The 25,768-nt window shown below is 37.0% G+C and overlaps 1 protein-coding gene across 4 annotated transcripts in view; it reads left to right on the top strand.

Moving 5' to 3' along the window:
• Cd47 (CD47 molecule) overlaps positions 1-25,768 on the top strand; it is a 45,268-nt gene that overhangs the window by 15,651 nt on the left and 3,849 nt on the right. For 3 of the 4 annotated variants that reach the window (XM_076869045.1, XM_076869046.1, XM_076869047.1), the window contains exons 3-8: positions 6,394-6,483; positions 16,231-16,338; positions 17,477-17,569; positions 18,539-18,631; positions 19,982-20,074; positions 25,484-25,515. In XM_076869045.1, coding sequence (XP_076725160.1) covers positions 6,394-6,483; positions 16,231-16,338; positions 17,477-17,569; positions 18,539-18,631; positions 19,982-20,074; positions 25,484-25,515 — 509 coding nt within the window. Of the gene's footprint in view, positions 1-6,393; positions 6,484-16,230; positions 16,339-17,476; positions 17,570-18,538; positions 18,632-19,981; positions 20,075-22,004; positions 22,052-25,483; positions 25,516-25,768 lie in introns of those variants that run through there. The other variant, XM_076869048.1, reaches the window with a different exon arrangement.

The following is a 25,768-nucleotide window of genomic DNA, read 5'->3' on the forward strand; positions in this document are numbered from 1 at the left end:
TATTTCGATTAATAAGACAAAAAACATTGAGAACTTATTATTTTTTTTTTTTACTCTATGTAAGCTATTAAGGTCACTCAAGTTCAACAGAGTTTCCAATTCCATCATTGTGAATATGATATACACTTTATTCATAATGATGAAGACACTCTAAGGTCCTCATATTAGTTTTCTAGTGCTGTGCAATAAATAACTGCAGACATAGCAGCTTAAAACAATATACATTTATTCATTCAATTTTTTAACTCACAGCTCTATTCATGGTGTGACTGGGTGATCTGCTCAAAGTCCTACAAAGCTAAAATTCAGATGTTGGCCAAGTTAATATTCTTTTTTTTTCCCACGTTTTTTTATTAGTGCACATTTTTTATAGTTGTACATCTTGATGGGATTTCCTACCTATTCGTATATGAGCACAATTTAACAATATAATTTGGCCAACATCACTCCCCAGCACTTTCCCCTCCTCTCCCTGCCTCTCAACCTGTGGTCCCCTTCCTCTACTCATCTCCCTTTGATTTTCATGAGAACCACCCCCACTTTTCTCTTCCTTTTCCCTCTCTCTCTTCTCCATATGAGAGAAAATATATTATCTTTGACTTTCTGAGTTTGACCTGTTTTGCTTAATATGGTCTCTAATTCCATTCATTTTCCTGTAAATGACATAATTTCATTTTATTTATGGTTGAATAAAATTCCATTGTGTAAATATACTATGTTTTCTTTATCCATTCATCTGTTGATGAACACCTAGTTTGACTATTTTGAACGGTGCTGCTATAAACATGGGTATGCATGTAATACTGTACTAAGATAACTTTAATTCTTCAGGATAAATACTGAAGAATGCTACAGTTGGGTCATATGATGGTTCCATGCCTAGTGTTTTGAGGAACCTCCATACTGATTTCCATAGTGATGTACTAATTTACAGTCCCACCAACAGTGTAAAAGAGTCCTTTTTCTCCACATCCTGTACAGCATTTATTGTATGTATTCTTGATGACTGCCATTCTGACTGGGATGAGATGAAATCTCAGTGTAGTTTTGATTTGCATTTCCCTAATTGCTAATGATGTTGAACATTTTTCATGTATTTGTTGGCCATTTGTATTCCTTCTTTTGAGAAGTGTCTGTTTTGCCCATTTATTAATTGAGTTATTTGATTTTTTTGGTGTGAGGTTTTTTTGAGCTCTTTAGATATTCAAGATATGAATCCCATGTTAGAAGAGTAGCTAGCAAAGATTTTCCTCCATTCAACAGGTTCTCTTCATATTCCTTATTGTTTCCTTTGTTGTGCAGAAGCTTTTTAATTTGATACTATCTCATTTATTAATCCTTGGCATTATTTCCTGAGCTTTAGGAATGCTATTGAGAAAGTCATTGCCTGTACCTAGAAGCTGGAATACTAACCCTACATTTTCTTGAAGGAGTTACATGGTTTCTGGTCTAATTCCTAGGTCTTTGATCCATTTTGAGTTGATTCTTATGCAGGGTGAAGGATTGGGGTCTAGTTTCATCCTTTTACATTTGGATAACCGGTTTTCCTGACACAATTTGTTTAAGAAGCAATCTTTCTCCAATATGTGTTTTTGGCACCGTGGTCAAGGGTCAGATGACTATGTCTGTGTGAGCTTGTCTTTGTGTCTTCTATTCTCTGCCATTGGTCTGTCTGTTTTTATGCAAGTACCATGCAGTTTTTGTTACCATAACTCTGTAGTGTAATTAGAAAGCACATGTTCTAGTGCATTCAATATTCTTCCTTTGGTTTAAAATTACCTTGGCTATTCTGGGTCTTTATTCTTCCAAATGAATTTTAGACAGTTTTTTTTTTATAGTTCTGTGTATAATGTCTTTGATTTAAGTTGTATTTTTATCTGGAGTTTGAGGCCTGTTCCAAACTCACATAACTGGCAGAATTCAGTTTCTCGTCATTGCAGGGCTGAGGTCCCTGCTTCTTTGCTGGATAGCCACCAGGGACTTCTCCCAGCTCCTGGAGGTTGGTCCCATTGTCTGCCACATGTGTTCTTGCATAGTTAAAGTCAGGGAAAGAGACTCTTCCTCTTGTCAAATCCCTCTCAGATGTGAATTATTGTTCCAAGAAAAGCTGAGAATCTTTGAGGAATCACTTGATTAAGCTATTCTTCGGTTCGTCAATGATAATCTCCCTTTTTTAATGTCAACTGATTAGAGACCTTAATTACATCAGCAAACTCCCTCTTCCAGGTGACACAACAGACTCATGGAAATGAACATATTTACAGTCTTATGCACAAGAGGAAGGAAGTAAACAGGTGTGGGTGTTAGGGGCAGAGATTTGGGAGGCCACCTTAGAATTCTGGGTTGGATCAAATAACTGAGAACTATAGCTCAGCCCAGTTGACACACTAAAAAAAGTGATGTAGTTCTGAAATGTCAAGTAAAAATTTGGTTTGAATTTTGTGTTGTAAAATTTATTATGATCTTCTTTTGTAGAACTGGTGTTCTCTGTGTTTGTGGAGGTTTACATGTCTGCATTTGAAGGAGACACACACTTAGTTGATCAGAATGGTCCCTTTACGTTTTCAAGTTATCCCACTTTTGTACATAGAGATAAGAAAAGTGAGGCCCTGGGTTTTAATAACACTAGACAGAGAAGCAAAAGTTAAATGCTCATCCCAGACCACACCCTCTTAATATCATTTCTTTTCCTTTCCACTGGTAGAAAGTTCTTTTTCCTGAGAGCCACTTTTCCTGAGCAGGAATGGGAGCTTGGGGGAGGGTAATGGACAGAGATGTCAGCCGAGTTTGGGCAGAATAACAGTACGAATGCCCTTGGAGTATCTTTTGTAATCACGAGATGGAAAGATATCTGATACTGTTCTTAGTTCATTTTATGCTTAATTTATTTTCTTAGTGCCATAGAAATTCAGCTGTAAGGGATCTTAGAGAAGTATCTTGTCTCATTCTCCCTTTGGGGAAAAAGATCATCTGACAGTAGTACCATAACAAATCAATGACTTAATGGACTTATAAATGGTTTTATAGAAAACATTGGTTTTTTTTCCCCACCAGTTTCTTAATTGCTTCTTAAACATTCAATTCAGTGATTCTCAATTTTTTCCCCCACCATTATGAATTAGAGAGAAAGGTAGCACATTTATGTCAGTGACTGAAGCTAAACTCCAGCAGAAATCTGCAGAAGTGACTTTAAGCTGAGAATCGTGAGCATCCCCCAGACCTCTCATACTTACTATCAGGGAACATTGAAAATCTTGGGGTGGCGGTGAGAAGGGAGAGTATATGAGGCTGGAGTAACCTCCTAGGTGATTCTGAAGAGCTCCAGTTGAGTCACTTAGATAGTAGTAACTTTTGTTTTATTATCTCTATCATTGAAATGTCCTTTTATTTTTCTTATTATTTCTGCATACAATCTTGGTGTCATCAAAGAATCGTCTAGTCTATCTCAGCATCTGATTTGTAAGTTACTTCTGTTCCATGCAGGCAGTCGGCCATTCTGCCTTGTTACCTAGAGCTGTGGCATGACGAGGCACTGTTGTTTTCCAGAGATCTTGGGCTATTATCAGGCAGTTCCTATTTTTCCTTGAGTCAGGCAAGAACTTGGTCTCTTGTAAGTTCTTACTGACTGGGAAGGCTGTGGCATTTCTCCCAATTTTATTCTTGCCTGGAATTAAGATCCCTGATTCTTTTAGGCTAATATTACTGATGGTTTCAGTATCTCCATTCTAGTCACCTTCCTTTGGAACAGTTCTGTTTACATCTTTAATGTGATGAGTAAAACTGAACTCAGGACAGGGTTTGTTGGTCATATCTCCTATCTCCTAAGAATGACTGCTACCATAGCTTTCAGACAGGTCCAGCTTCTTTGGGATACATTCTGCACATGACTGACAAAGGAGATTTTAAATGAGATCCTTTTTCTTCTCTATTTGTACCTTCCAGCCACTTGTCTTTGCTCTCAGAATAGCATACAACCTCCTTTAACAAGCTGATAAGACCCAGCGTGATCTTGCCCCACAAACCCTTTGAATCTGATCTTCTATCACTAAATTCCATATTTGGCTCCTTGAACTTGCAGTTCCTTTGACATCTCCTCTTCCCTGTCTTCACATGGCAGGCTTCTGCCCATCCAGGGCTCACTTCCAGTTCTTCTCCAAAGAGACCTTTTCTTACTGCCCCCAAGAATCTGTCTTCCACTGGTCCCCCTCCTCAAGCTCAGAACCTTTGTGTCTTTTACCGTTGGACCTTCAAGAGCCTAGAGGAAGGAGTGCTGTGATGGGCTTCCAATAAATGCTGCTGTGGAGTAAGTGAATAGTTAGTAGTTGAGCAGGTCTGAATGCACCTCTTATTTTTAGTAATAGATATCTGTTAATATATCCTAAGATTGTGGGTGGGGGAAGGGGACATCAGGAAAATGAACATTTCATTATCAATACACCCTACACAGATACTGACTATTTGAAGGTAGAGCCAGCAGGATTTGCTGCCCAACTAGATGTGGGTATGTGAGAAACCAAGGAGTCAGGTAGAACTCCAAGATTTTTCACCCTGTGGATCTGAATAAATGGAGTCATCACTATTGAAATGAGGAAAACTGAGAGGGGAGTTTGGGTGTGCAAGGGGCCCGTCAGAAGTGAAGTTGAGACATGGAAAGGTAAAAATGCTTATAATCCTTAATTTCGCTCTGTGTTAGTCTCCTCAACTTTAAGTGAGAGTTAATAATTTCTCATGATAGTTGTGAGTTTTTAAATAGTTAATGTACATAACTCAAGGTAAAATAATAGAGAAAGTGCATTAAGAAAAGTAAATTGTTTAAGCATAGTTATTAGGTCATAGAGCTTTTACAAAATCCCTTGGGCATGAGATAGGAAAACCTAAGTATACTGCACAAATTTTTTTCCCAGTAGGATTTTATGCTGTATTGAAGTGTTTTCTTTGGTGTAGGATGATGTTCAGTTATACAGTTGAAAATCAAGGTATTGACTCAGTATCTAAAAACATCTCTCCTGGTAGTATACTGCAACCAAGGAGCATCAAAAAATCATATTCCATTCACTCACTAAACTGCCTTGTAACCTTCAACAGCACATGTATTGAGTCTCTAATATGGACATGAAAATATGATAGATACTGAAAAGCTAATAGGGCCAAGATAGAATTTATAATGTTGTTATATTCTGGGGATTAATGTAAGCATTTTATCAAGGTTTAATATTATAAGCTTGATAGAAGTACATGGCTGTCATTGTGGAGTGAAAGCCCACGAAGTTTCCTCACATGCTGATACTGAGGGCAGAGCAGGGGAGGATTTGAATGCATAGTGTTGATTTCATGGGAATGCCAGCACTTGCTGGGGACTGTATTGAAAAGAGTCCTTCATACAGCACGTCCCCTCTGTACTGGTAAACTTTGAAATGCTGTCAGTGCATTTACTTGGCTTTATTGTTACAGAAGAAATCTCATAGCTAAATTACAGTCTTAAGGGTTTATGAGATGCAATTAAACTTAATTTTTAAAAAGTTCTCAACAAATCTTATTTGAAGTCTTAATATCTCAATTCCCTTTATATAGGATGTGTGGATACATTTTCACCATATAAGTAACATGTGACCCACTTAATAACAGCTTCCTTAATAGCCCAAAGCTTCTTGTGTTTATGTGTAAATGATCCTTTTGAAATCTAATTATTCATGAATAAGGCTTCTATTCCACAGTCAGTTTGAGGAAAGGCAGGGCTCATCTATCTTGACTTAGTCACACTAAGGGGAGGAAGGACATAGTGGTAGAGCCAGCTCCCTCACTTGGGTCCCCTGAGCCAGTCTGTACAGAAGCTCTTCACTGTTGCTTGAAGGTAAATTCTAGGCTCTTTATGCATACAGGGATCCAACACATGAGAGTGGTAGTTAATGTTTGCTGAGCACTTGGTAAGTACCAACCACTGCTTTAATTCCTTCATCTATGTTAGCTTTGTTAATAGTCACAGCAGTCCTTCAAGGGGTAGATCCTATCATACCTGTGTAACAGTCAAGGACGCTGAACAGAGGCATTGTTTGAGACGTTGTCTAAGGTTACAGATTGTCAGAGTTGGGTTTCAAACCCCAGCAATATGGCCCAGAGCTCTGTGCTCAGCTGCTGTGCTGGGCTGACTCCTTCCATAGAGCTCAGGCTGGGGAAAGTGTGGCCAGAGACCCTCAAACCACTGTGGCTTTTGTTTCCTAAACAAAATCTGTTTTACAAATTTGTCTCTTATGTCTGTACGGATTAAGGCCATAGTTGATTATTTTTGTGGTCCCCCTATATAAGATATATTTGAGATTACTAGTGGGATTTAAAGTAATTATAAGAAAGATTTATTGTTTTTTTTTTGTTTTGTTTTGTTTTCTTTCTTCTCAGTGTCATGGTTTTCTCCAAATGAAAACATTCTCGTCGTTATTTTCCCAATTTTGGCTATACTTCTCTTCTGGGGACAATTTGGCATTTTAAGTAAGTATTTATTTTTACTTTTCTTTTATGGTTTAGTGATGAAATTGTTATTTCTAGGAGGTTATACTAGTAAAATATTTTGTTTAAGTTGTATTAGGAAGAGTGTTATTTGAGTAAAGAAGTAATACAGTGTTAATACTCACAGTCTCCTTGAAGTACATATTGTCCCCCATATTATGCTACAGTTCACCTTTAATCCCTAAGAAGCTGTCTCTTTTTTAATTTATTTGTTGTTGTTTTCTAAATCTTTAAAGAACCAATAGAGGGACTACTAGTAATGGCAGCACCTTACACTCATGTAGCATTTTTATATTTACAGAACATTTACCTATATTTTATTTGATAAACAGATGGTCACAGGCCTCATTAATGGTGAGACAGCGTGATGTGATCCTCTGGAGCCTTAAGAATCCCCTCTCTTCATTTTCCCCGTTTGAACTTCTCTGTAGACACATGTTTACTCATGGAGAAGTCCCACTGAACCATGTTTTGTCACCTTCAATGTGCAGCCTCATAGCCCTTAAGGAAGCAGCCACAGGAAAGCCGTGTTCTTTGATTTCACTTTACTGTGATAGTCATGTAACCAAACCTCAGGGAAAATCTTAATGCTGTGTCAGATTCAGCATCAACAGTCTAGAACTTTCATTGCAAGGTAAGTAGGTTATATGCAGTATGGTTAATGTTCACACTCAACCATATGGCCACACCAGTTTGGTAAAGGAAATTTACTAAATTAGTGAATTTCTGAGGTGACATCTAAACTTACTTTAAACTTTGAAGACATAAGATTCCTACTCTCCCTGTAGCACCCAAATGGTCACTGAAGACCAGTTAAGACATCTATACAGAAGGAGTAAACCGTGCTGATGTAATTTATCGTCCAATCTTTAGAAAAGTAAAATGTGGTAAATGTTGCAGTAGATTGGCCTCTATGTCTGTTATGGATTTTATTTTTCCTCAGAAGTTTAAGCTGTGTGTATCCTCAGTGATATGTAAAAATGTAAGAGAGGGGACTGATGATATATTTCAAGAGCTTTTCCCAATGTATAGCCCTCTGGAAATGCTAATGATTTCAGAGATGTTCTCAACTTTTTATCTAAGAGAAAAAAAAGAGGGAACAAAGGACTGACAGTGGCAACTGTCAAAACATCTCATAGCTCTTACCTTCAAGAGGTGTCTAGACCTCTTTGGAAAATTATCTTAAAATTTCAATAAATTTTTTATCTCAGGAAAAAAACTGGTACAGCATCAGGGCCTATTGTGTCATCAGTGATGTTAGGGAAAGCGTTCCACCATATTTGCAGACCTAGCTTTAAGGGCCAAGTCATATGATTTGGGCTGGGAACAAACTATTTTTATGATTATAAAATTATTTCACAATAGTGGGATTTGTTGAGTTTGGATTGTTAGAAATTCGCTGATCGTGGCATTATCCTTAGTGAAATTACATTTATGGAATTATGCCAAGGTAAATCTGTTCACTGTCAGCCAAATTTTTACAAAATAAACTTAATTGTTTTGTTGTTGTTGTTCTGACTTTAAAAAGTAATACAGTTGTCTTAGTATCCATGGGGGACTGGTTCTGGGAACCCTATATACCCAAATCCACTGATGCACTGACACTGGCCTGTCTTATTAAATGGCCAAGCATTTGTATTTAACCTCCATACATCCTCCTGTATACTTTCAATCATCCCTAGATCACTAGATTAGTTATAGTACCACATGCAAAGTAGATGCTATGTAAATAGTTGTTGTATAGTTTTTTTAGAGAATGATGACTGGGGAAAAGTCTATACAAAATCAGTGCAGATATAATTTTATTATCAATATTTTTGGTTCACAGTGGACTGAGTGTGTGAATGTGGAACTCACATCTATGGAAGGCTGGCTGTTACATTACTTTAGAACACTTGTACAATATAGGAATTTTTAGGGAAAAATAAAAGTCATCTGCAGTGTCACAATCTAATAATATGCTATTGGTGCTTTCTAGAGAATTGCCTATTTCCTTCCCTGTCTGTTTATTTTTGTTATCATTGTTTTAAAAACAGAAACCAGGAAAGGACTCGTGCTGTTTATGTTCTTATACACCCTAATGTTCAGGATGTGTCTTTATAACTCTTGTTAGAATTCTTCTCCCCTTCTATGGGTGTACAATCATTTACTTAACTCTCATCTTGATGGATATTAGGGATGTTTCCAAGTTTTTTGATACTATGAAAATAACTCTGCTAACAATATGTAAGCCAGGAGGTGGCAAAGATATTTTAAGCCTCCTGATTCACACTGCCAAAATGTTTTCCAGAACCATCTCATCAGTTCCTACCATTGTAGCTGAGAATACCTGTCTTTCACCTCACAGTCCTGACATTATTATAACTGTAAAATCTCTGCTAATTTGATGGATTATAAAGTAAAAAGCATCTTGTTTTCATTTTCATGTTTGTGTTTATGAGGTTGACTGTTCATTTTTATATTTTCTCTACTGCTGTATTTTAAGGAACATGTTTATGAGCCTAAAGAACTATTTGTGGAGGTTTATTATTTTGGCACATCTTAAACAAGTAAATGTGGTGACTGTGCATGTGTGGAAGAGGCACTTCCACGCTGGGTTCATCCAGCCTGCCCTCCATTTAGAGGCGTTGATCATAATAGTGATTAAGTGTGGAACCCTTGCCCTGTAGGGCAGGCACTGTGCCAAGTGTGCTGCGCCTGAAAACATGTTGATTTCTCCAGGGACCCTGGTTGTAGGTACTGTGTTTATTCCCATCTTGTAGATGAGAAACTGAGGCACTGATCAGTTGGGCAGTTTGCCCACAGCCACCCAGCTGTTTCCTGGTAGCCCTGGGATTTGAACTGTGCTGTTGGTTTACTGTTACTCTCTACTGCTTCCCCATCTTGAATTTGAGAATCTTCTTTCTGTGAAGGCCAACACCATGTGTAGGTACACACTCTGAGTAGATGTAACTGTTATTGATAAGCAGACTGTTGACCTATTTTGTTTGTTCTATGAATACCCATGACAGGGTGACTGCTGACTGCTGGGCACTGGGCTGCATGACTGAGATGCGGAAGTGAGCGCACATCGCCCCTGGCTTGTAGACCTGCATGTCAGCCATTCCAGTAGAGGGGTGGGTGTGTCTGCCTGTGCTGCCCCTAGATCTGAACCAACTTTTCTTTTGGAGCCCATTTTAAGAGGCCTCCAGGTTATGGCCTGGGCATCCCACCAAAGAGGGGAGCCCCTGTGTTATCCGCCTGAATGCTTGTGCATTTCCTGGAATCCAGGATGTCACAGCCCCTGGGGTGTTAACAGTCACTCAGCTCCATGGCTTTTATTTTCTACATTTTTAGTTCTCCTTAACTTTCCTGATGACCATTTATGGTCTGTACTTGACTACAGGAGATTTCTCTAAGTGGTTTATCCAGCTCTGCCTGTGAGTCTTTTGTGGTCCAAGATGAAACCCAGACCTTTGTGAGGCTGAACTTCCTGGAAAGACAGTGGGTTATGCTGTCACTTTGAGGATAAGGAGTTTCTATGTTCCACTTCATAATTCTTGACACTGTATTAACATATATTCTCAATTCCCTAGAATTAAGCACTGAACCTTAACCAATAATATTGCTTTTAGACACTTGGTTTTTGTTCTGAAAACTATACCAACTCACAGTTTGTTACTCTGCTGAGGATTAAGTTCCTGGCTGACTTTTCGCGGTTCTTCTTCCTTAGTCTTTGATCTCAGAACAGCTTCTTTCCATCATTTAGCTGGTTGATGTATGATTGCTAGGACTGCCCACCTAGTCCTCTAGTTCCTGGAGGATTGAGGTGCCACTGTATTCAAAGAACTGGCTGACATTTTGAAAGTCTTTGAAGTAGGCCTATCTGTTCTTCTTCTTCCTTGTTCCTTGAACTTTTGTCATGTATAGTGTGTCTTTGCTTTGCACAGATCTGTGAAACCATAAACACAACCATGTAAGCTGAAATTCTGCATAGAAATTTTAATAAAGAATGGGAAAATTACTACTATATAATGGCCTTAAAAATCTTTTTTCAAAGCATTAAAAGTGTTTGTATTATCAGTAACAACTGCATTGGAAAATGAAACAAAAGTCAAATTAATATTTAGCACATTATATATTAAAAACTTCGATGATTGAAATGTTTTGTTAAGCACCGATTGAACAACTCTTGTATTCTTTTTGTGTAACTGAATACAGAGCACACATCTTTTCTGTGCCTTGGTGAATTGTCAGCCTCCCATTTGGATCAGGGTTTCAAAATTTTGTTCTTTGTAGTTTCAAAGTTGTGAAATATATCTGGCAGTCCCTTCAGTGTGACATGGTTTTTGTTTTTGCTTTTGCCAGAGTCTTTTCCTCCAGAACATCTTCGTTCTCTTTTATCCGTCCTCCTCACCTTCCTCATTGTTGCCAATGAGTTTCCTTCACTGAGTTGCTCTGGCCACATCTTGAGTGTCCACATTCCCATAATCCACTGTTTTCTTCTACTTTTCCACTGATGGCCCAATTGAAATTCAAATCTAGCACCCTTATTTTTCATTTCTTTGCTCTTCTTTCTTGCTCAGTTTTCTCATTTGATAATCCATTATAAAGTAGCATGTGGGTTTATCACTGGGAGACCAGAAGATAGTACAAGTATACACTTGAACTGAATGAAGAACAGATGGGCAGTGACAAGTGACCAGTCAGCAACCAGTCTTCAAAAAAAGTGACGTGACTGATCACAATGGACAGCTGCTATTTATGGAGGGACTTGTGGACTGAAGAGATAGCAGTGAAGTCTGTACTTTATCTAGTTACTTGGTTAACATATTGTGGTAATTAAAATTAGAACTATATTTTGGGGGACTTGTGTTTTTTAACTAAATGATGGTAACTGGAATTCATTCACATCAGAACCATTCATAGTGAGGACTGCTGTAGTTCAAATCTTATTTCCTAGACATCTTCCATTGTCTTTTCTAATTTTCTCACCCTTCCTCAAGATTATTCCACAAGGACTTTGGCTACTGGCTCAGAGGTATTTAGGTAGGTGTACCTATGGAAATAATTGTAGGGATATTCAAGGAAAAAATTCTCCCACACAGCAGCCTGGAGGTCCTACTAAGTCTTCAAGTCCAGATTTGAGGACTAGTTTACTAATGAAAGTATTTAGGCCATGAGGGCACATTTCAGAGAAGTAATAGAGCAGGGAATTTCTCCGTTGTTTAGAAAAGATCATTCTAGAGAGGTGAGGACATGTATTGAAGTGTACTGAAAGTATCTATGCAAGAATGTAAAATTTTCCAATATGTTATAAAGAATTATTTTGTAACCTGATTGCTGTCCCCTAATAATAGCACTTAATAATGAAGTTTGATGTGAATTCTATTCAAAAATCTTGAACTCACAGTGTTTTTCCTTGGTCCTGTCCACATTACAATCACCTCTGTAATTAAGTCTTGTTTATGCACTGATTTTATTGTAGGAGCAACTGAATACAACTATAGTTTAACATTTCACTCTGTTTTAGACATATAGTTGCAGCTTTCTTGACCCTTTCCTAACCATTTTATCCCAGCTTCCTGCATATACTCTGAAACTGTGAAACTTTCCACAAAACCAGGGCACATTTAGAACCAGGAGAAGGAGATTTGTCTATAGCACATCCCCTTCGTTTACACTCAAAGTACTTTCTGCACAAACCCTGAGCTCTTTTATCTCTGGGTCCCATAGAAGGGGAATGTGGTGTTCAGTCAGTATTCAGTTTGACAGAATTGCTTCACCAGAGCAAGCTGGATAGTACATGGAGTTTATAATAAAATTATTTTGTTTGCCTTCTGGCAAGTCACCAATTTATAAATGGCAATTCATTTTTCTATAGCACCAGTTTCGCAAAGCCTTCATTTGTGTGTGTGTTCTACATGAATGTGTTAAACATTTTTAAAATAGGAATTCAAATTTAAATAATTTTAAAAAAATTGAAATTGTAATCTGATTTTAAAAGTTATTAGATGTACTTTATCCTACATTAAAGACAGTATTGGTTTATAACTCAACAGATACCAAAAGGATTCGAAGGTACTTTCCTGGAGTATCAGAAACTGTATAATAATTAAATCAAACACTTGTCTCCCTTTATGATTCATTCTTCATCTAATATGGATTTTTATCACACTAGTAAGCTTTTGTGTCTCTGCTTACTCACCGATCACTTGGCTGGGGGCTAAATATCACATCTTTGAGCAGGCATGGCTTCTTGGATTTTTAGATCTTGTTAGGTAGACTGTACTTTCTCTGGACCTATATGAGTGTATCAATTCAGTCTTTAGAGTATCATGAAAACGTAACATGATAGATTTAATTTTATCTCCAATTGACTTGGTAATTATACTAGATTTTGCCAGCCTCAGCCTGCATTCTATCTTAGATGTGCTCCCTATCACTCACAAAGAGACCAGAAAATCTCCTCAATTCATAACATTAGCACTGTCTTTAAATGGCTAGAGGGACTTGCTTCATCCACGTGAAAGTGAAGGATTTATATAATGCCTAAAGGAACTTTCTTAGACTAGAGGAGATCTTTACCTTTTTTTTAACTGGGAAGAAGACATGAGAACAAAGACCCAGTCATTTACATCCCCAAACACACTCTCACCCATTAGAATCTGAGGGCCTCCAGGCCTGCCTTGTGGTTGTTTTTATGTACACTGTCAGTGAGCAGAATAGTGATTGTCACATGGGTTGATAGTGCTCAATAAGTTCTTGTTTAATAATGTAATCCACTTGTTCCCTGATTTGGACTAATAAAAGGGCCTGGTACATTGTAGGTACATAGTCAACATTTGTAGAAAAAGTGAATGAGGGGCTGGGGTTGTGGTTCAGTGGCAGAGCGCTTGCCTAGCATGAGTGAGGCACTGGGTTCGATCCCCAGCATCACATAAAAACAAACAAATAAAATAAAGGTATTGTATCCACCTATAACTAAAAAATATTAAAAAAAAAAAAAAGAAAAGAAAAAGTGAATGAACCAACCTGACATTTTTTCGAAATATAGCCTGCTGGATTTAACTATTTTATTTCACATATGCTCTGGAATTATGTTGAAATTAAGCAACATCTATTCTGAAATAGAAAAAGGAAAATTTTAGAATTTCTCATTTGTTGGTTAAAATATTACATTGTTTCCTCTAGTATTTGGTAACCCTGTATCAGGCAGAGCCTAGGATGTAAGTTTTTGTTAAAAATGTACATAGGATTATCATTTCTCATGTATTTCATTTTATGTATTGAGCTCAGTAGTTTTAGCTGAGGGGAATCTTTAAAAGCATGCAGATTTTTTAAATGACATAGATTGTCTTGCTAAGCAGCCAGAAAATCATACCAGAAAGTTTGATAAAAGCCTGCTGTTAAGAATACATTAAATTATTTTTATCTTAATGCTAAGTGTTTGGGGAATCACTTGAATTTATTTTATTTGTCCCATCTAATGTTTTGATACATTTTATAACTAAGGGTATATCTACTTATTAAAGGACTAGAAAAGATAACTAATAAGAGGGCCTGAATATTGTTGGGTTTTATAGCATCTCAGTGTAGCTGAGAAACTGACAACTGTGCTAACGGCAAGATATCTTCCGCACAGTTACTGTGGGACCTGCTAAAATGTGGTCATTGTGAGCAAAGAAAAGGAGCCAGAAGACACTCTTTATAAAGGGCCATTGAAGAAATATGGAGACATTCTTTCTTTGCCTGTGGTTACTTAAGTAGACTGCAGTAATATATTTTTTGGAAACGGCTGCTTTTATTGGAGAAAAGTTTAAGGTAGCCTTGAAAATGATTAGTAATTGAACCAATCCACAGGAATTAAAGCTACCACCAATGTACAGTGTACTTCTGCTCAAAAGGAAAAGGCCATTTTATGATAAAACACTAACAATAGTATTTTGTGGTTTGAGTTTTGTTGGTATTATTTTTCTCCTAAGCCTAAAGGTATTGAATTCTATGTGACGTCCAAAATCTTATTTTAAGAATGACAGAAGTCAGCCTTTCTGCATGAAATTATCCTACAAAGTCAAGTCTTAAATGCTTGTTGCTTAGTGGCTCCTTTAACAAATTAACCTACAAGAATCTCTTATGACTGTTTGATTGTAGAGGACATTTGAAGCAGCTTCTATTTTATAACCCTGTGCAGAACTTTGAAGCTCTGTTTAGATAACAATATGCATGGGATTCAAATGGAAAGCATGACACATATCTAGAGAAAATTTCTTTCTCTGTGTCTGTGCCTTTTGTGACCTGTGCACTCAATTTTATTCTAGCTGGTATTTGAGCCTAAAAGACAGAGAAGCTGTGAGAACTGAGCTTGATAAGGAGGCAGGGTTGTGATTGAGTAGTAGTCACGTGCCTTCTAGGGCTGGGTGGGAATAACAGGTCAAATAAAGATTTGGGGAATTTGCCACATGATGCTTTCTAAATATTACTGTGATTTCTCTTTTCTGATTCATGTGGATTTGTTACTCAGCTTGACGAATGGTGTCTGCTTAGGCTCTGTCTCCCCCTAAACAGAATAGACTTGGGGTTCTAATCTAAAGTGTGGGTAGGTAGAGATTCAAAAACTCTTCAGGTACCTACAGTATACCTTAAACATAGATTTTTTTTATGATTATTATTATTGTTAATTTTACCATGTTTCATCTATTCATCATTTTGGTGGAGGAAAATTAAATGCAAAATACAACATTTAAAGTATTTTTTCCTTTGCAACAATTACCCATTGATTATTGACACATCAATCTATGTGTATGACACACAGCAAAATTTCAGTCACATATCCTTTTGCTCTCTGCTACTCAGTCTGATTATAGTTTAACTTTAACAATTTCTTGGTGAAAAGTTAATTTCAATGTTACCACATGCATAAAAAGGTCAATAGAGACTAAAAGGAAATACTATTAGGGTTATTCATCACATTGTTGTTTCAGAGAAGGTACTGGATACTTGACAATAAACCTAGCATTAGAAACGATAATATATATGATAAATCCCCTTGAGTCTTTGTAGTTTATTTTTATTAAACTAGTTAAAAATTTTAAGCATTTTTTTCCATCAGGATTTTGCAAGGGTGTTATTTGTTCAATGTTTATTCTATCCTGTTTTTCAGAATGATGGGTCCATATTTCCAGATGTTTTACTAATTTTATGTAAGGTGGAACTTAGTTCTCTTTTTCTCAATATTGCTAATTAGCCAGTTTTGTCCCATCAGCATTATGTGTATCAGTGTTGTGTTGTCCATCTGGGGTGATTTTGCTCATCAAGGGACATTGACAATGTCTAAACACATTTTGATTGACATAACTAGGGGACTGTTACTAACATCTCATAATATAGAGTCCAGGGATTCTGCATAACATTCTATAATGCACAAAGCATCACCCACACAAAAACTTACTAGCCCCCAAAGTTAATGATGCCTCAGTTGAGAAAGTTGGCGTATGTAACTTCATTCTTTTAAAGTGTAGGGAATAAAGTGTCACCTGTGTATTAAGCATCCACATGTATACTGCAATTACTCTTAATTATCCATTGGCTTTTGAAAAGATATGAGGTGACTTAAAGGAGTTGTTGCTCAGCGGTTCTTCAGTTACAGTGAGTTTTCGGTTTGTCTCTGCGCCTAATAGGTTACACAAATGGCTTCACATGTGATTGAGTTTGTTGATTGATTGAATTCTGTTTCATTTTATTTTTCAGCACTTAAATATAAATCCAACTGTACAAATAAGAAAATCATCCTTTTACTTATTGCTGGACTACTGCTCACTACAATTGTCATTGTTGGAGCCATTCTCTTTGTCCCAGGTAAGATGTACAGTTGCTATGAGGAAATGCAGGGTCGATATAAGGGGAACATGGGGGTCAGGGTGTATACGTTTCCTAGTGCTGTCACAGCAGATTATGGCAAACAGAGTGGCTTCAAACAGTAGAAGTTCTCTCACCACTCTGGAGGCCGTAAGTCTGGCTGTGAGTCAGGGTGTCATGGGGGCTGCATTCCCTCCCCAGGCGCTAGGGGAGAGTCCATTTCCTGCCTCTTCTAGCTTCTGCATTTGCTGGCAGTGCTTGGCATTCCTAGCTTGTTTCTTCCCTCCTGGTTGCAGTTCCTCTTTCTCCTCTGTCTTCTGCTCTGTGTCTATGGCAAACTTCCCTCTGTCTCACTCCCTCAAGGACACTTGTCATTGGAATCCGGGCCCACTGGTATAATTCAAGATAAGCCCCTTCAAGATCCTTAACTTAATTGTATCTTTGGCCATATAATGGAACTTGCTTTTATTTTTGCCATATAAGGGGATATTCACAGGTTCTAGGGATTGGAAAGTGGAAATAGCTTCAGGGCCACCATCTTGTATTGACCAAGATTTAGAAGTGGGAAAGAACGTGGGAACCATGTCTGTCTAAAGTGACAGTTGTGTGTGGGGGGATGGGAGTGGGAGTGGGAAAGAAGGGCAGGGAGCACATGAAGAAAAGCAGAGACAGACTGGGACTCCACGTGGTGGATTCAGCACACTATTGTGGTTTCTACAGGAGATGGTAGTGTAGGTATGATGTTTAAAAACATAAATCAGCACCTATATTTACTTACAGAGGTAATGAGGGCATGGGGAGAAGGAGATAAGTTCAGAAGATAGCCTGAAAGAGCAGTGGATTTGACTTTGAGACAGATGGAAAATTGCAAAGGAAGGGAATGGTAAGAGATGACTACAGAATTTCTCATTGGAAATCTGTTAGTTGAGGAGGAGATAGAGCCAATTCAAGGATTTTGCATGGTGAGATTTATATTCTTTGTTTCAAAAAATTACTCATTTGAATGAATTTTGGGGAAAACATTTCAGTTTGTAAGAGTATTATTGAGGTTAAAACATTTAATAAAATGAAGTACTTTAACTTGTGAAGAATAGGAAGTATATATGACGATATTTTAAATGTTTTTTATTTTTAACAGGGGAATATTCAGTAAAGAATGCTTCAGGACTTGGTTTCATCGTAATTTCTACAGGGATATTAATATTACTTCAGTACAATGTGTTTATGACAGGTGGGTATTTGTTCTTACAGTATGATTTTTGTCTCCTTTTTTCATTAAAAAACAGTACTTTTGGTGAAAATTTTCTTGTATTTTTTTAACAGTTCAATTGAAGTTGGTTTATTAAAAGAACTTCCATTACATTATTAGTGATTTCCCTACACAGATTGATTTAAGATTATCTTAGATCATTAAGGCAGTTAATTATTTTGTGAATACTGATTTTTGTATTATTTGATGCTGGTTTTTATAATTTAAATTATGCCGCATAGTTTTTAATGATTATCTGCATATCCTGATTTCAGATTTTTATAGTTATAAGTAAGTGTTCAACACACTTTTATTTTCTAATCCTATGCACTAAAAAAGACTAATTCTACAAGATGAAGTTATAAATTACAAATGGTAGAAACATGTTCTTTTAACTTACAGGCAAACCATGGCACAACTATAATCAGCATTGTTCTCCCTGCATTTTAAAAGCAAATTGCTAACCTATTTTGGTTATAATTAAAGAGTCACATTTAACACTGGACTTTAGGGCCTCTCTCTGGCTCACTGTACATAGTAAATGCATCAATTCACTATAAAACCACAGGTCAAGATGCACAAGATAGAGGTCACGATGCTTGCAGTCATGTTTGCATAGTGGTTCGCTCCACTAGAGCAATTTCTGTGCATGTGGAGAAGCCATGCCAGATAGCCATTTATGGATAAAAGCATTCAAGTGTGGTCAAAGCAGGATTGATCTAGGATTTAGGGTAAAAACCACCAGTCCTGCTCAGACTCCTGTGACAGTAAATGTCTGCTGAACATGTGGGTCTGGGGCTGACTTGTGTGGAAGTTAGGCTCTAGAAAAGAGTCCACCATCTAACAAGTGCAGTCATAGGATGTTGTTCTGGGTTTCACCAGACACAGGCAGGAGTGATTGCTTCATTGGTATCCTCAACGCACTTCTCTCTATCCCTTTCCTTCCTCTAGCTTTTGGGATGACCTCCTTCACCATTGCCATATTGATCACTCAGGTGTTGGGCTATGTGCTCGCTGTGGTTGGACTATGTCTCTGTATCATGGGTAAGAGTCTCATTCTCCTGTATTCTCAGTTTGAATTTTTCTTAAACAGAGCTCTTCTTTCTTTCTTTCTTTCTTTTTTTTTTTTTTTTTGTGTTTTTTTTTTTAGAGCAGTTTTTAGATTCACAGAAAAATTGAGTGGAAAGTGCCATAGGGTTTCTGAGTACTCCGGGCCCCTTTCACATGCTCCACACAGTCACAGTTTCCCTCCATGTCCCATACTAGAGTGGCACGTTTGTTACAACTGATGAACCAATGTTGACACATCATTATCACCCAAAGTTCATAGCTTACATTGCGGTTCACTCTTGGTGTTGCACATTCTGTGGCTATTACAAATGTGTAATGACATGCATCCCCCAATGTAGTGTCATATAGAATATTTTCAATGCTCTAAAAATCCCTTGTGCTCCACTTGTTCATCTCTCTCTTCCTGCAAATCCCTGGCGACACTGACTTTGTTACTATCTTCATAGTTTTGCATTTTCTAGAATGTCTTAGAGTTGGAATCATATAGTATATAGCCTTTTCATATGGGCTGCTTTAACTTAGAAACATGAATTTACAATTCCCTTCACGTCTTTTCACAGCTTGATAGCTTTTTAACACTAACTAATAGTCCGTTGTGTGGATATACCATTGTTTATGTGTGAAAGAACATCTGGGTTGCATTCCATTTGGGGGGACTATGAATAAAGCTACTATAAATATCCATATGTATGTTTTTGTGGGGGCATAATTCAACTCCATTTGGGTAAATACCAAGGAGTGAAATTTCTGGATTATATGTTAAGGTATGGTTAATTTTTTAATAAACTGCTCAACTCACCATTTTACACTGTCATAACCAATGAAAAAGACTTACTCTCTTTCTCTACATATTTGCCAATATTTGGTATTGTGAACATTTCTTTTTTAACTCCTATTTTTCCTCCAAGGAAATACTGGAGGAAAAAAAAATTTTTTTTCATTGCTATGAATGTTGGCTATATGTGGCTTAATGGGCTGATTGTTTCAGCAAACAAACTTTTGTGCCTATAATTATAGAAGAACTTTTAAAATAACCAGGCTCTAGTTGATTGAAGTCATACTTTACATGCTATTTTACGTTAGTCTTCATATGATAAGATGTGTGTTGTGCAAAAGAAGGCTTTTCTTATTATAATTTGGAGTTATTTCAGTGACTGAGTTAATAATAATGAAAATAATTTTATTCTGTATAATGTAGATAATTTTTATTAATTATTAGAACAAGAATTACTCTCCTAAAATTAGACATTATTAGTTCTTGTTGATTTCTTTTTAAAATTCAATTATTTTATATCTAATAGAGATTTTCATTTGTTTTTACAGCATGTATACCAGTGCATGGCCCTCTTCTGATTTCAGGTTTGGGTATCATAGCTCTAGCAGAATTACTTGGACTAGTTTATATGAAATTTGTGGGTAAGTTAGTCCTATTTTTATTAGCTTATGTCAATAATTTCAGATATATACCTTGAAAAATGCTTTTAGTTGGTTCTTCCAGAAATGTATTGATAACTCCAAAAATGAGAAAATACAATTAAAATGAGGCTCATTAAAGAGGGTGGAAGGCATATGAATTAATAAAAAGTTTGGATTATGAACTACTTTAAAAGAAATGGCTTTCTCTCTGTATTAGAATATATAGATTTTTTTGTGTGTGTGTGTCCTAAGTAAAGGGAGAAATCTCTGAAGGATCCATTTTAATTAATAGAACAGGGTTTTTAATTGTTCATTATTCCTGTGATTTAGCTCTTTTGCAGAAACCTGTATGTCACTTGCCATTCTTCTTGTGCACTGTGTATACACAGGGACTCCCCTAATGTGTCAGGAGTTGAAAATCAAAGTCTTTTACTTTTGTATTTAATAATGTGATGACCTCCAATGCACACATTTAAAATGTTTTTGGTATAAACCAATATAATAAAAGCAGTAAGTTTTTAAACTTAGGATTTTACCACTCTTAAAATAAATTCATAATATGTATATGGAATCAGCTTCAATTTTTTTTCTAACCTTAGTATTTAATCTGCCAGTTTTCAAACAACAGGTTTCTGCATACATTCTTATTTTAAACACACACACACACACACACACACGGGGGGGGGGAGTGCTCATTCAGTTTTAATGGTGTCTAAAACTAGGATTTTTTTAATCTAAGCTACTGATGTTGCCTTCAGTCTGGTTTGTAGCAGCTTCCATTTTTTAAAAAATCTGATTTTTATTTATAAAGTAAAGCAAACTCTTCACCACCTATCAAAAGAATCAATAGTTGCAAATTAATGGTGTAGAAAAGTCAGTGTTTCTGCTTTTCAATAGGTGAACTTTACTGTTAGTTTTTAAATTAATACAGAACGTGAATTGATAGAGTCGAGAAGCTTCCCATGTAGCTTGCATAATACTTTAAAAAAAAATTTTACCTTTCTTTCTGAATTTCAGCTTCTGATGACCGATAATTAAATTTGGTTCTGTTATATATTGTCTGACCCCTTTAATTAATGCTTATTAGATAAACAACTAAAATACATTATCAAAATCTACCTATTTTTAGTTTATTTGTTCTTGAGTCTTAGTTGTACCTCAATGAAATTTCCCAATTTCATGCCACATAAGTTTATAAAACACAAAACATCTAAAAGGCCAGGTATGGTGGTGCACACCTGTAACTCCAGCTATTTAGGAGGCTAAGATAGGATTGTAAGTTTGAGGCCAGCCTGGGCAACTTAAAAAGACCCCCAACCTCTAAATAAATAAATAAATAAGAAAGACACCTAAAGCAGACTGGCATTTGCGTGGTTGCTATGGTGAATGTCTTATTGGTGATGCTAGTCTGCCCTGGTTAAGTCTTCCAGTCCAGTCACCATGTGTCTGATTCTTAAGGGGTGGCCCTGCTGATTTCGTTGCCTCACACAGCACGCAACCTGCAGTACTCACAGGTATCACTGACTGACTCTCGGCTCCGTGTTCTTGCTTTTCCCTCACTAGCTGTATTGCCCCCTTTTTTCCCTTGCTTCCTCTTGCCTTCCGTCTCTGGCAGGTGTTCAGCACAGTTGCCATCAGGTCTGGAGATGCTGCCTCAAGCTTAGTGGACACTGCTTAGCTGCCGCCTTTTGGCCTTGCTCTCCCGCCCTTTCCATTGCTTACATCCCTAAGAAGCCTGTGAAATCACTATCATTAAAAATGTCACTGTTCTAAATTCAAATGAAAGTCCCTAGAAGGACCCCAGGTTATTTTTCTGTATCATACTTTACTGCATAAATATACTATATTGATTTTAAGAATTTAGTTCAATTTTGTTGATATTTTGAGAATATCCTAAATTAACTTTTCAAATCAACTTGTCTGACGCCAGAGTGCAGAGAGAGACCTTCGGTCAGTTGAAAGGCAAGAAGAGAAAAGGTACAGGAAAGTTGCTTTTTGGATAATGTGGTAGACTAGGAAGATTAATGTGTTTTGCTTATATAAATCTGTTTAAATCTGAGTATATGTAACATTAATGTTTCAAATTGGTATCAGGAAGTAAAAATTGTAAATATTTCAAAAATAATTTTTACTCATTGCAGATGCACTGTTTTAGAAATGAATGCATCTTGATTTAAATGCAATAAAAGTCTCAGATCATTAAAAAAAACAAGCTCTCTAAGAGTGAGTTAAAAGTGAGAATTTTAACTTTTTTATTTTTCATTGTTCAAAAATATAAATTTTATAGCCTTGTTATTTTGAAGACTAGGATTTTGACTTTCACGAAGTCCTTTTTATTGCATTTTTTTCTTATTACTGAAGACATTTTAGTTTTATAAAGTGAGATAAGACACTGTGAACAATAATATGAAAAGATTAAAAGAATCCAGCTAAACTCACTAACTAAAGTTGAGCTTGTTAGTATAATGGATGCTTATGTCTATTATGTGTAAAGGTAAAAGCACTTGTTTGTTTTTAAGGCCATTACCACTTAGTTTAATATGAGGTCATATAATTTGTTTTGAACAATTAGCCTCATTAAAGTCAGAAACATATTTACCACACATCTCAGATATTTTAGAATGATACAAAAGCAAAATATCTGTCAGTCAATAGATATTTGTGCTTGTTTATATATTCAGATGTATTTTCTGGCCATTGTTGAGGAAAAGTGTTTATGGTATCACTATAAAAAGTGTTTCTGAAAAATTCAAAACATGGAAAATATGTTTATATCAAGTGATCAGGTGTTTTAGATAACAACTAATGCAGAAGAATGAATCAAGTCAGCCCAGATAGAATGTTTAAGGCTTTTAGTTAAAAAAAAAAAAAAAAAAAAAAAATCTGGCCTTTGCTCATGATAACCGATCAGTCATGATCATTCTTTTGGCTCATGTGTTGTAGCCCCATTGGACGGTATTAACTCAGGTGAAATTAACACCTGCATTCTTTAGTTTTATACTCTTAGAGGGATCACAACTGATTGCTATCCTTTTGAATCACTGTTATTCATAGATTTCTATTTTCAGAATGGTCTAGACAAATGTGACATTTCTTGCTCATGGGAATTAGAATTTTGAGACTATTCTTTATATGTAATGGAGGGGAGTACTTAGCTATTCTTAATACTAATTCTGATGAGCTCAAAAATAGAAATCTAAAATATTGTCTCTGACCACCCCCTCATGTTTGTTACCAATCAAAAATTTAGATAGCTGTTCAGTTATATTGTCCTTTATAAAACTCAGATGTAAGCTGGGTACATTGGCGCATGCCTGTAATCCCAGCAGCTCAGGGAGCTGAGGCAGGAGGATTGCAAGTTTGAGACCAGCCTCATCAACTTAGCAAGGCTCTAAGCAACTTAGTAAGACCCTGTCTCATATATATATGAGGGCTGGGGATGTGGCTCAGTGGGAAAGAACCCTGGATTCAATCCCCAGCACCAAAAACAAACAAACAAACAAAAAATCCTTAGAAATAAGGCATGGTTTAGTTGAAGTAAGCTGTCTATTCATGTCACTCTCCTGATATCCCCAACAAAATTATGAAATTCTGCTTATTTATTTGGGAAGCTGCTAAATGGAATGTATCGAAACCATTTCATTCTATATCCTTTAAAGAGGCTGCTTTCATGTTGGGACACAAGGAACAAACCACTCCTCAAGTGTTGCCACAAAGAGGGAGATCAGTGTCAACCCACATGTCGCACTAGCAGAGGATGTCCAGGGTGCAGGCAGATAATAGGCCTCACAGGGTGGGGGAGTGTGCAGTTCGGCAGCTAGACAGCTCCAGCATCTTTCCTCTTACTGGTTCATCACTCCCCGCTTAGCAACAAGAGTTAGTTGGTGTCTTTTCTGTCAGTTATGGTTCCTGAGTTCCTCTGCCTTTGGCTCTTCACCTGTTAGCCAGGTAGCTCAGCCTCTCCATTGTGTCCCCATTTTTTTATCCTAATCACGTCTTCCCAGTGATAGCTTTTCTTACCTATCACTCTAAGCTTTGAGTTCTCATTTACTTTGTTTCTTTTCCATTTTCCCTTCCCATCACCAGCTTTCTAGTCTTTTCTTCTGTTTTCCCTTTGGATTCCAGGGGGAGTGAGAATCTTACCTGGCCAGTCAGGTACCATCTTCCTATTTGAGTGAGCCTTGTCAGCTAGCCTCTAGATTGGCTGACCTTGGGTCAGAACCAAGAAGCTTGATAGGTTTGAGGTGAGGGGTGGTAGGAGATAAATAGCATGGAGCAGGAAAGCAGTCTTGGGGCTGCCTGTCTGCTGATGAGCAAGTCCAGTGCCGTCATCCAGTCCAGGTCACAGTGGAGTCCTGTCAGTCCCAATACATTTTCTTTCCATTACTGAGTTGAGTTCACCTGGTTTGAAAATGATTCTGTTTTGCTCCCATCTCTTGTTCAATGGTATGATTTATTCTGTTGCTACTTCTATGTTTAATATTTTTTGTGAGAAATCAGAATTTGTTAAACTGAGAGAGAAATGAGAAATTCTATTAAGAAAGAAAGAAAGAATAGTAAGAGAATATAATACAGTAGGAAAACCCTCCTTCTGGATGACCCGGCGATGTTGCTGGCTGACATTTTGAAACTGTGGGACCGTGTTTGGTATGAAGGACTTAGCTGCTCTTGGGCATCCTCTTTGGTTTTTAAAGGCAGTCCTCTCTCTCCCCTACCCAACTAGAGTACTTCCTTTCCCTTTTGTCCTTTTCTTCCTGCCTTGTATTCCTTCATCTTTATTACTTCTCCAGTAGGAAACTGTGAAAAGGGCAACTCAAAAGCTAAGAAGGAGTTATATAGGGGAGGGCTTGAGTGTGGCTGCATCTAGCTGCCTAGAATAAATTTTTAAGCATAGAGGGGTATGAATGTTTATTTTATTAGCCATTTGAAACTTTGAAAGCTGAGAAGGTTTTGAAGGAGGTGGGAAGATTGGGCTTTGGGGAATGAGAGCAAGGAGCCAAGGAACATGGAGTAGAGGGGACACCAGTCATTGCCACATTGTGACATGTCCTGGCTGGGTGGAATAGGAAGAGATGGTGAGTCCATGGTAGGGATGATGGATGACAGCATTTTTCCACCAAGAAGTGTAGCATGTGGCTGATTTGGGGGGCGAGATAGCATGCACAAATGAGAGAACATGTGTGTTTATTATCCCATATAGGTGGGTCAGTGCTTCATTTTCTTCTCTCAATGCGTATAATCAAGAATATTCTGTATTTTTGAATAGACTTCAAAGCTGGAACTCCTTCATTGGAGTCTCTGGCACCCTCTAGTTTTAACCCTGAACATTTTATCTTAAAAATAAACATTGCATTGCCTTAATTTGTTTCATTTATTAAATTAATATTCTTATTTTTTTATTTATATCAGCTTCTAATCAGAGGACTATACAAGCTCCTAGGGTAAGTTAAAGTTTATTAAATGAATTGGGAATGATCTCTTGGTGGGTTAGACTGAGGAGTGATAATTGGAATATTGAACTATTTTGCTCTCTGTTTCATGTAACATCAAATTAAGAAAATGTTGAAGTTGTTTCATGACCTTTGTGTGAATGGGTCCAATTCTATTTTAAAACTTATGTTTGCTCATTTAAGTATTAATGGGGTGGAATAAATTATTTCATAAAATTGTACTGACTTCTCATATCCAGACTTG

The sequence above is a fragment of the Callospermophilus lateralis genome, chromosome 10, assembly GCF_048772815.1.
Source record: "Callospermophilus lateralis isolate mCalLat2 chromosome 10, mCalLat2.hap1, whole genome shotgun sequence".
NCBI classification, from domain to species: domain Eukaryota; kingdom Metazoa; phylum Chordata; class Mammalia; order Rodentia; family Sciuridae; genus Callospermophilus; species Callospermophilus lateralis.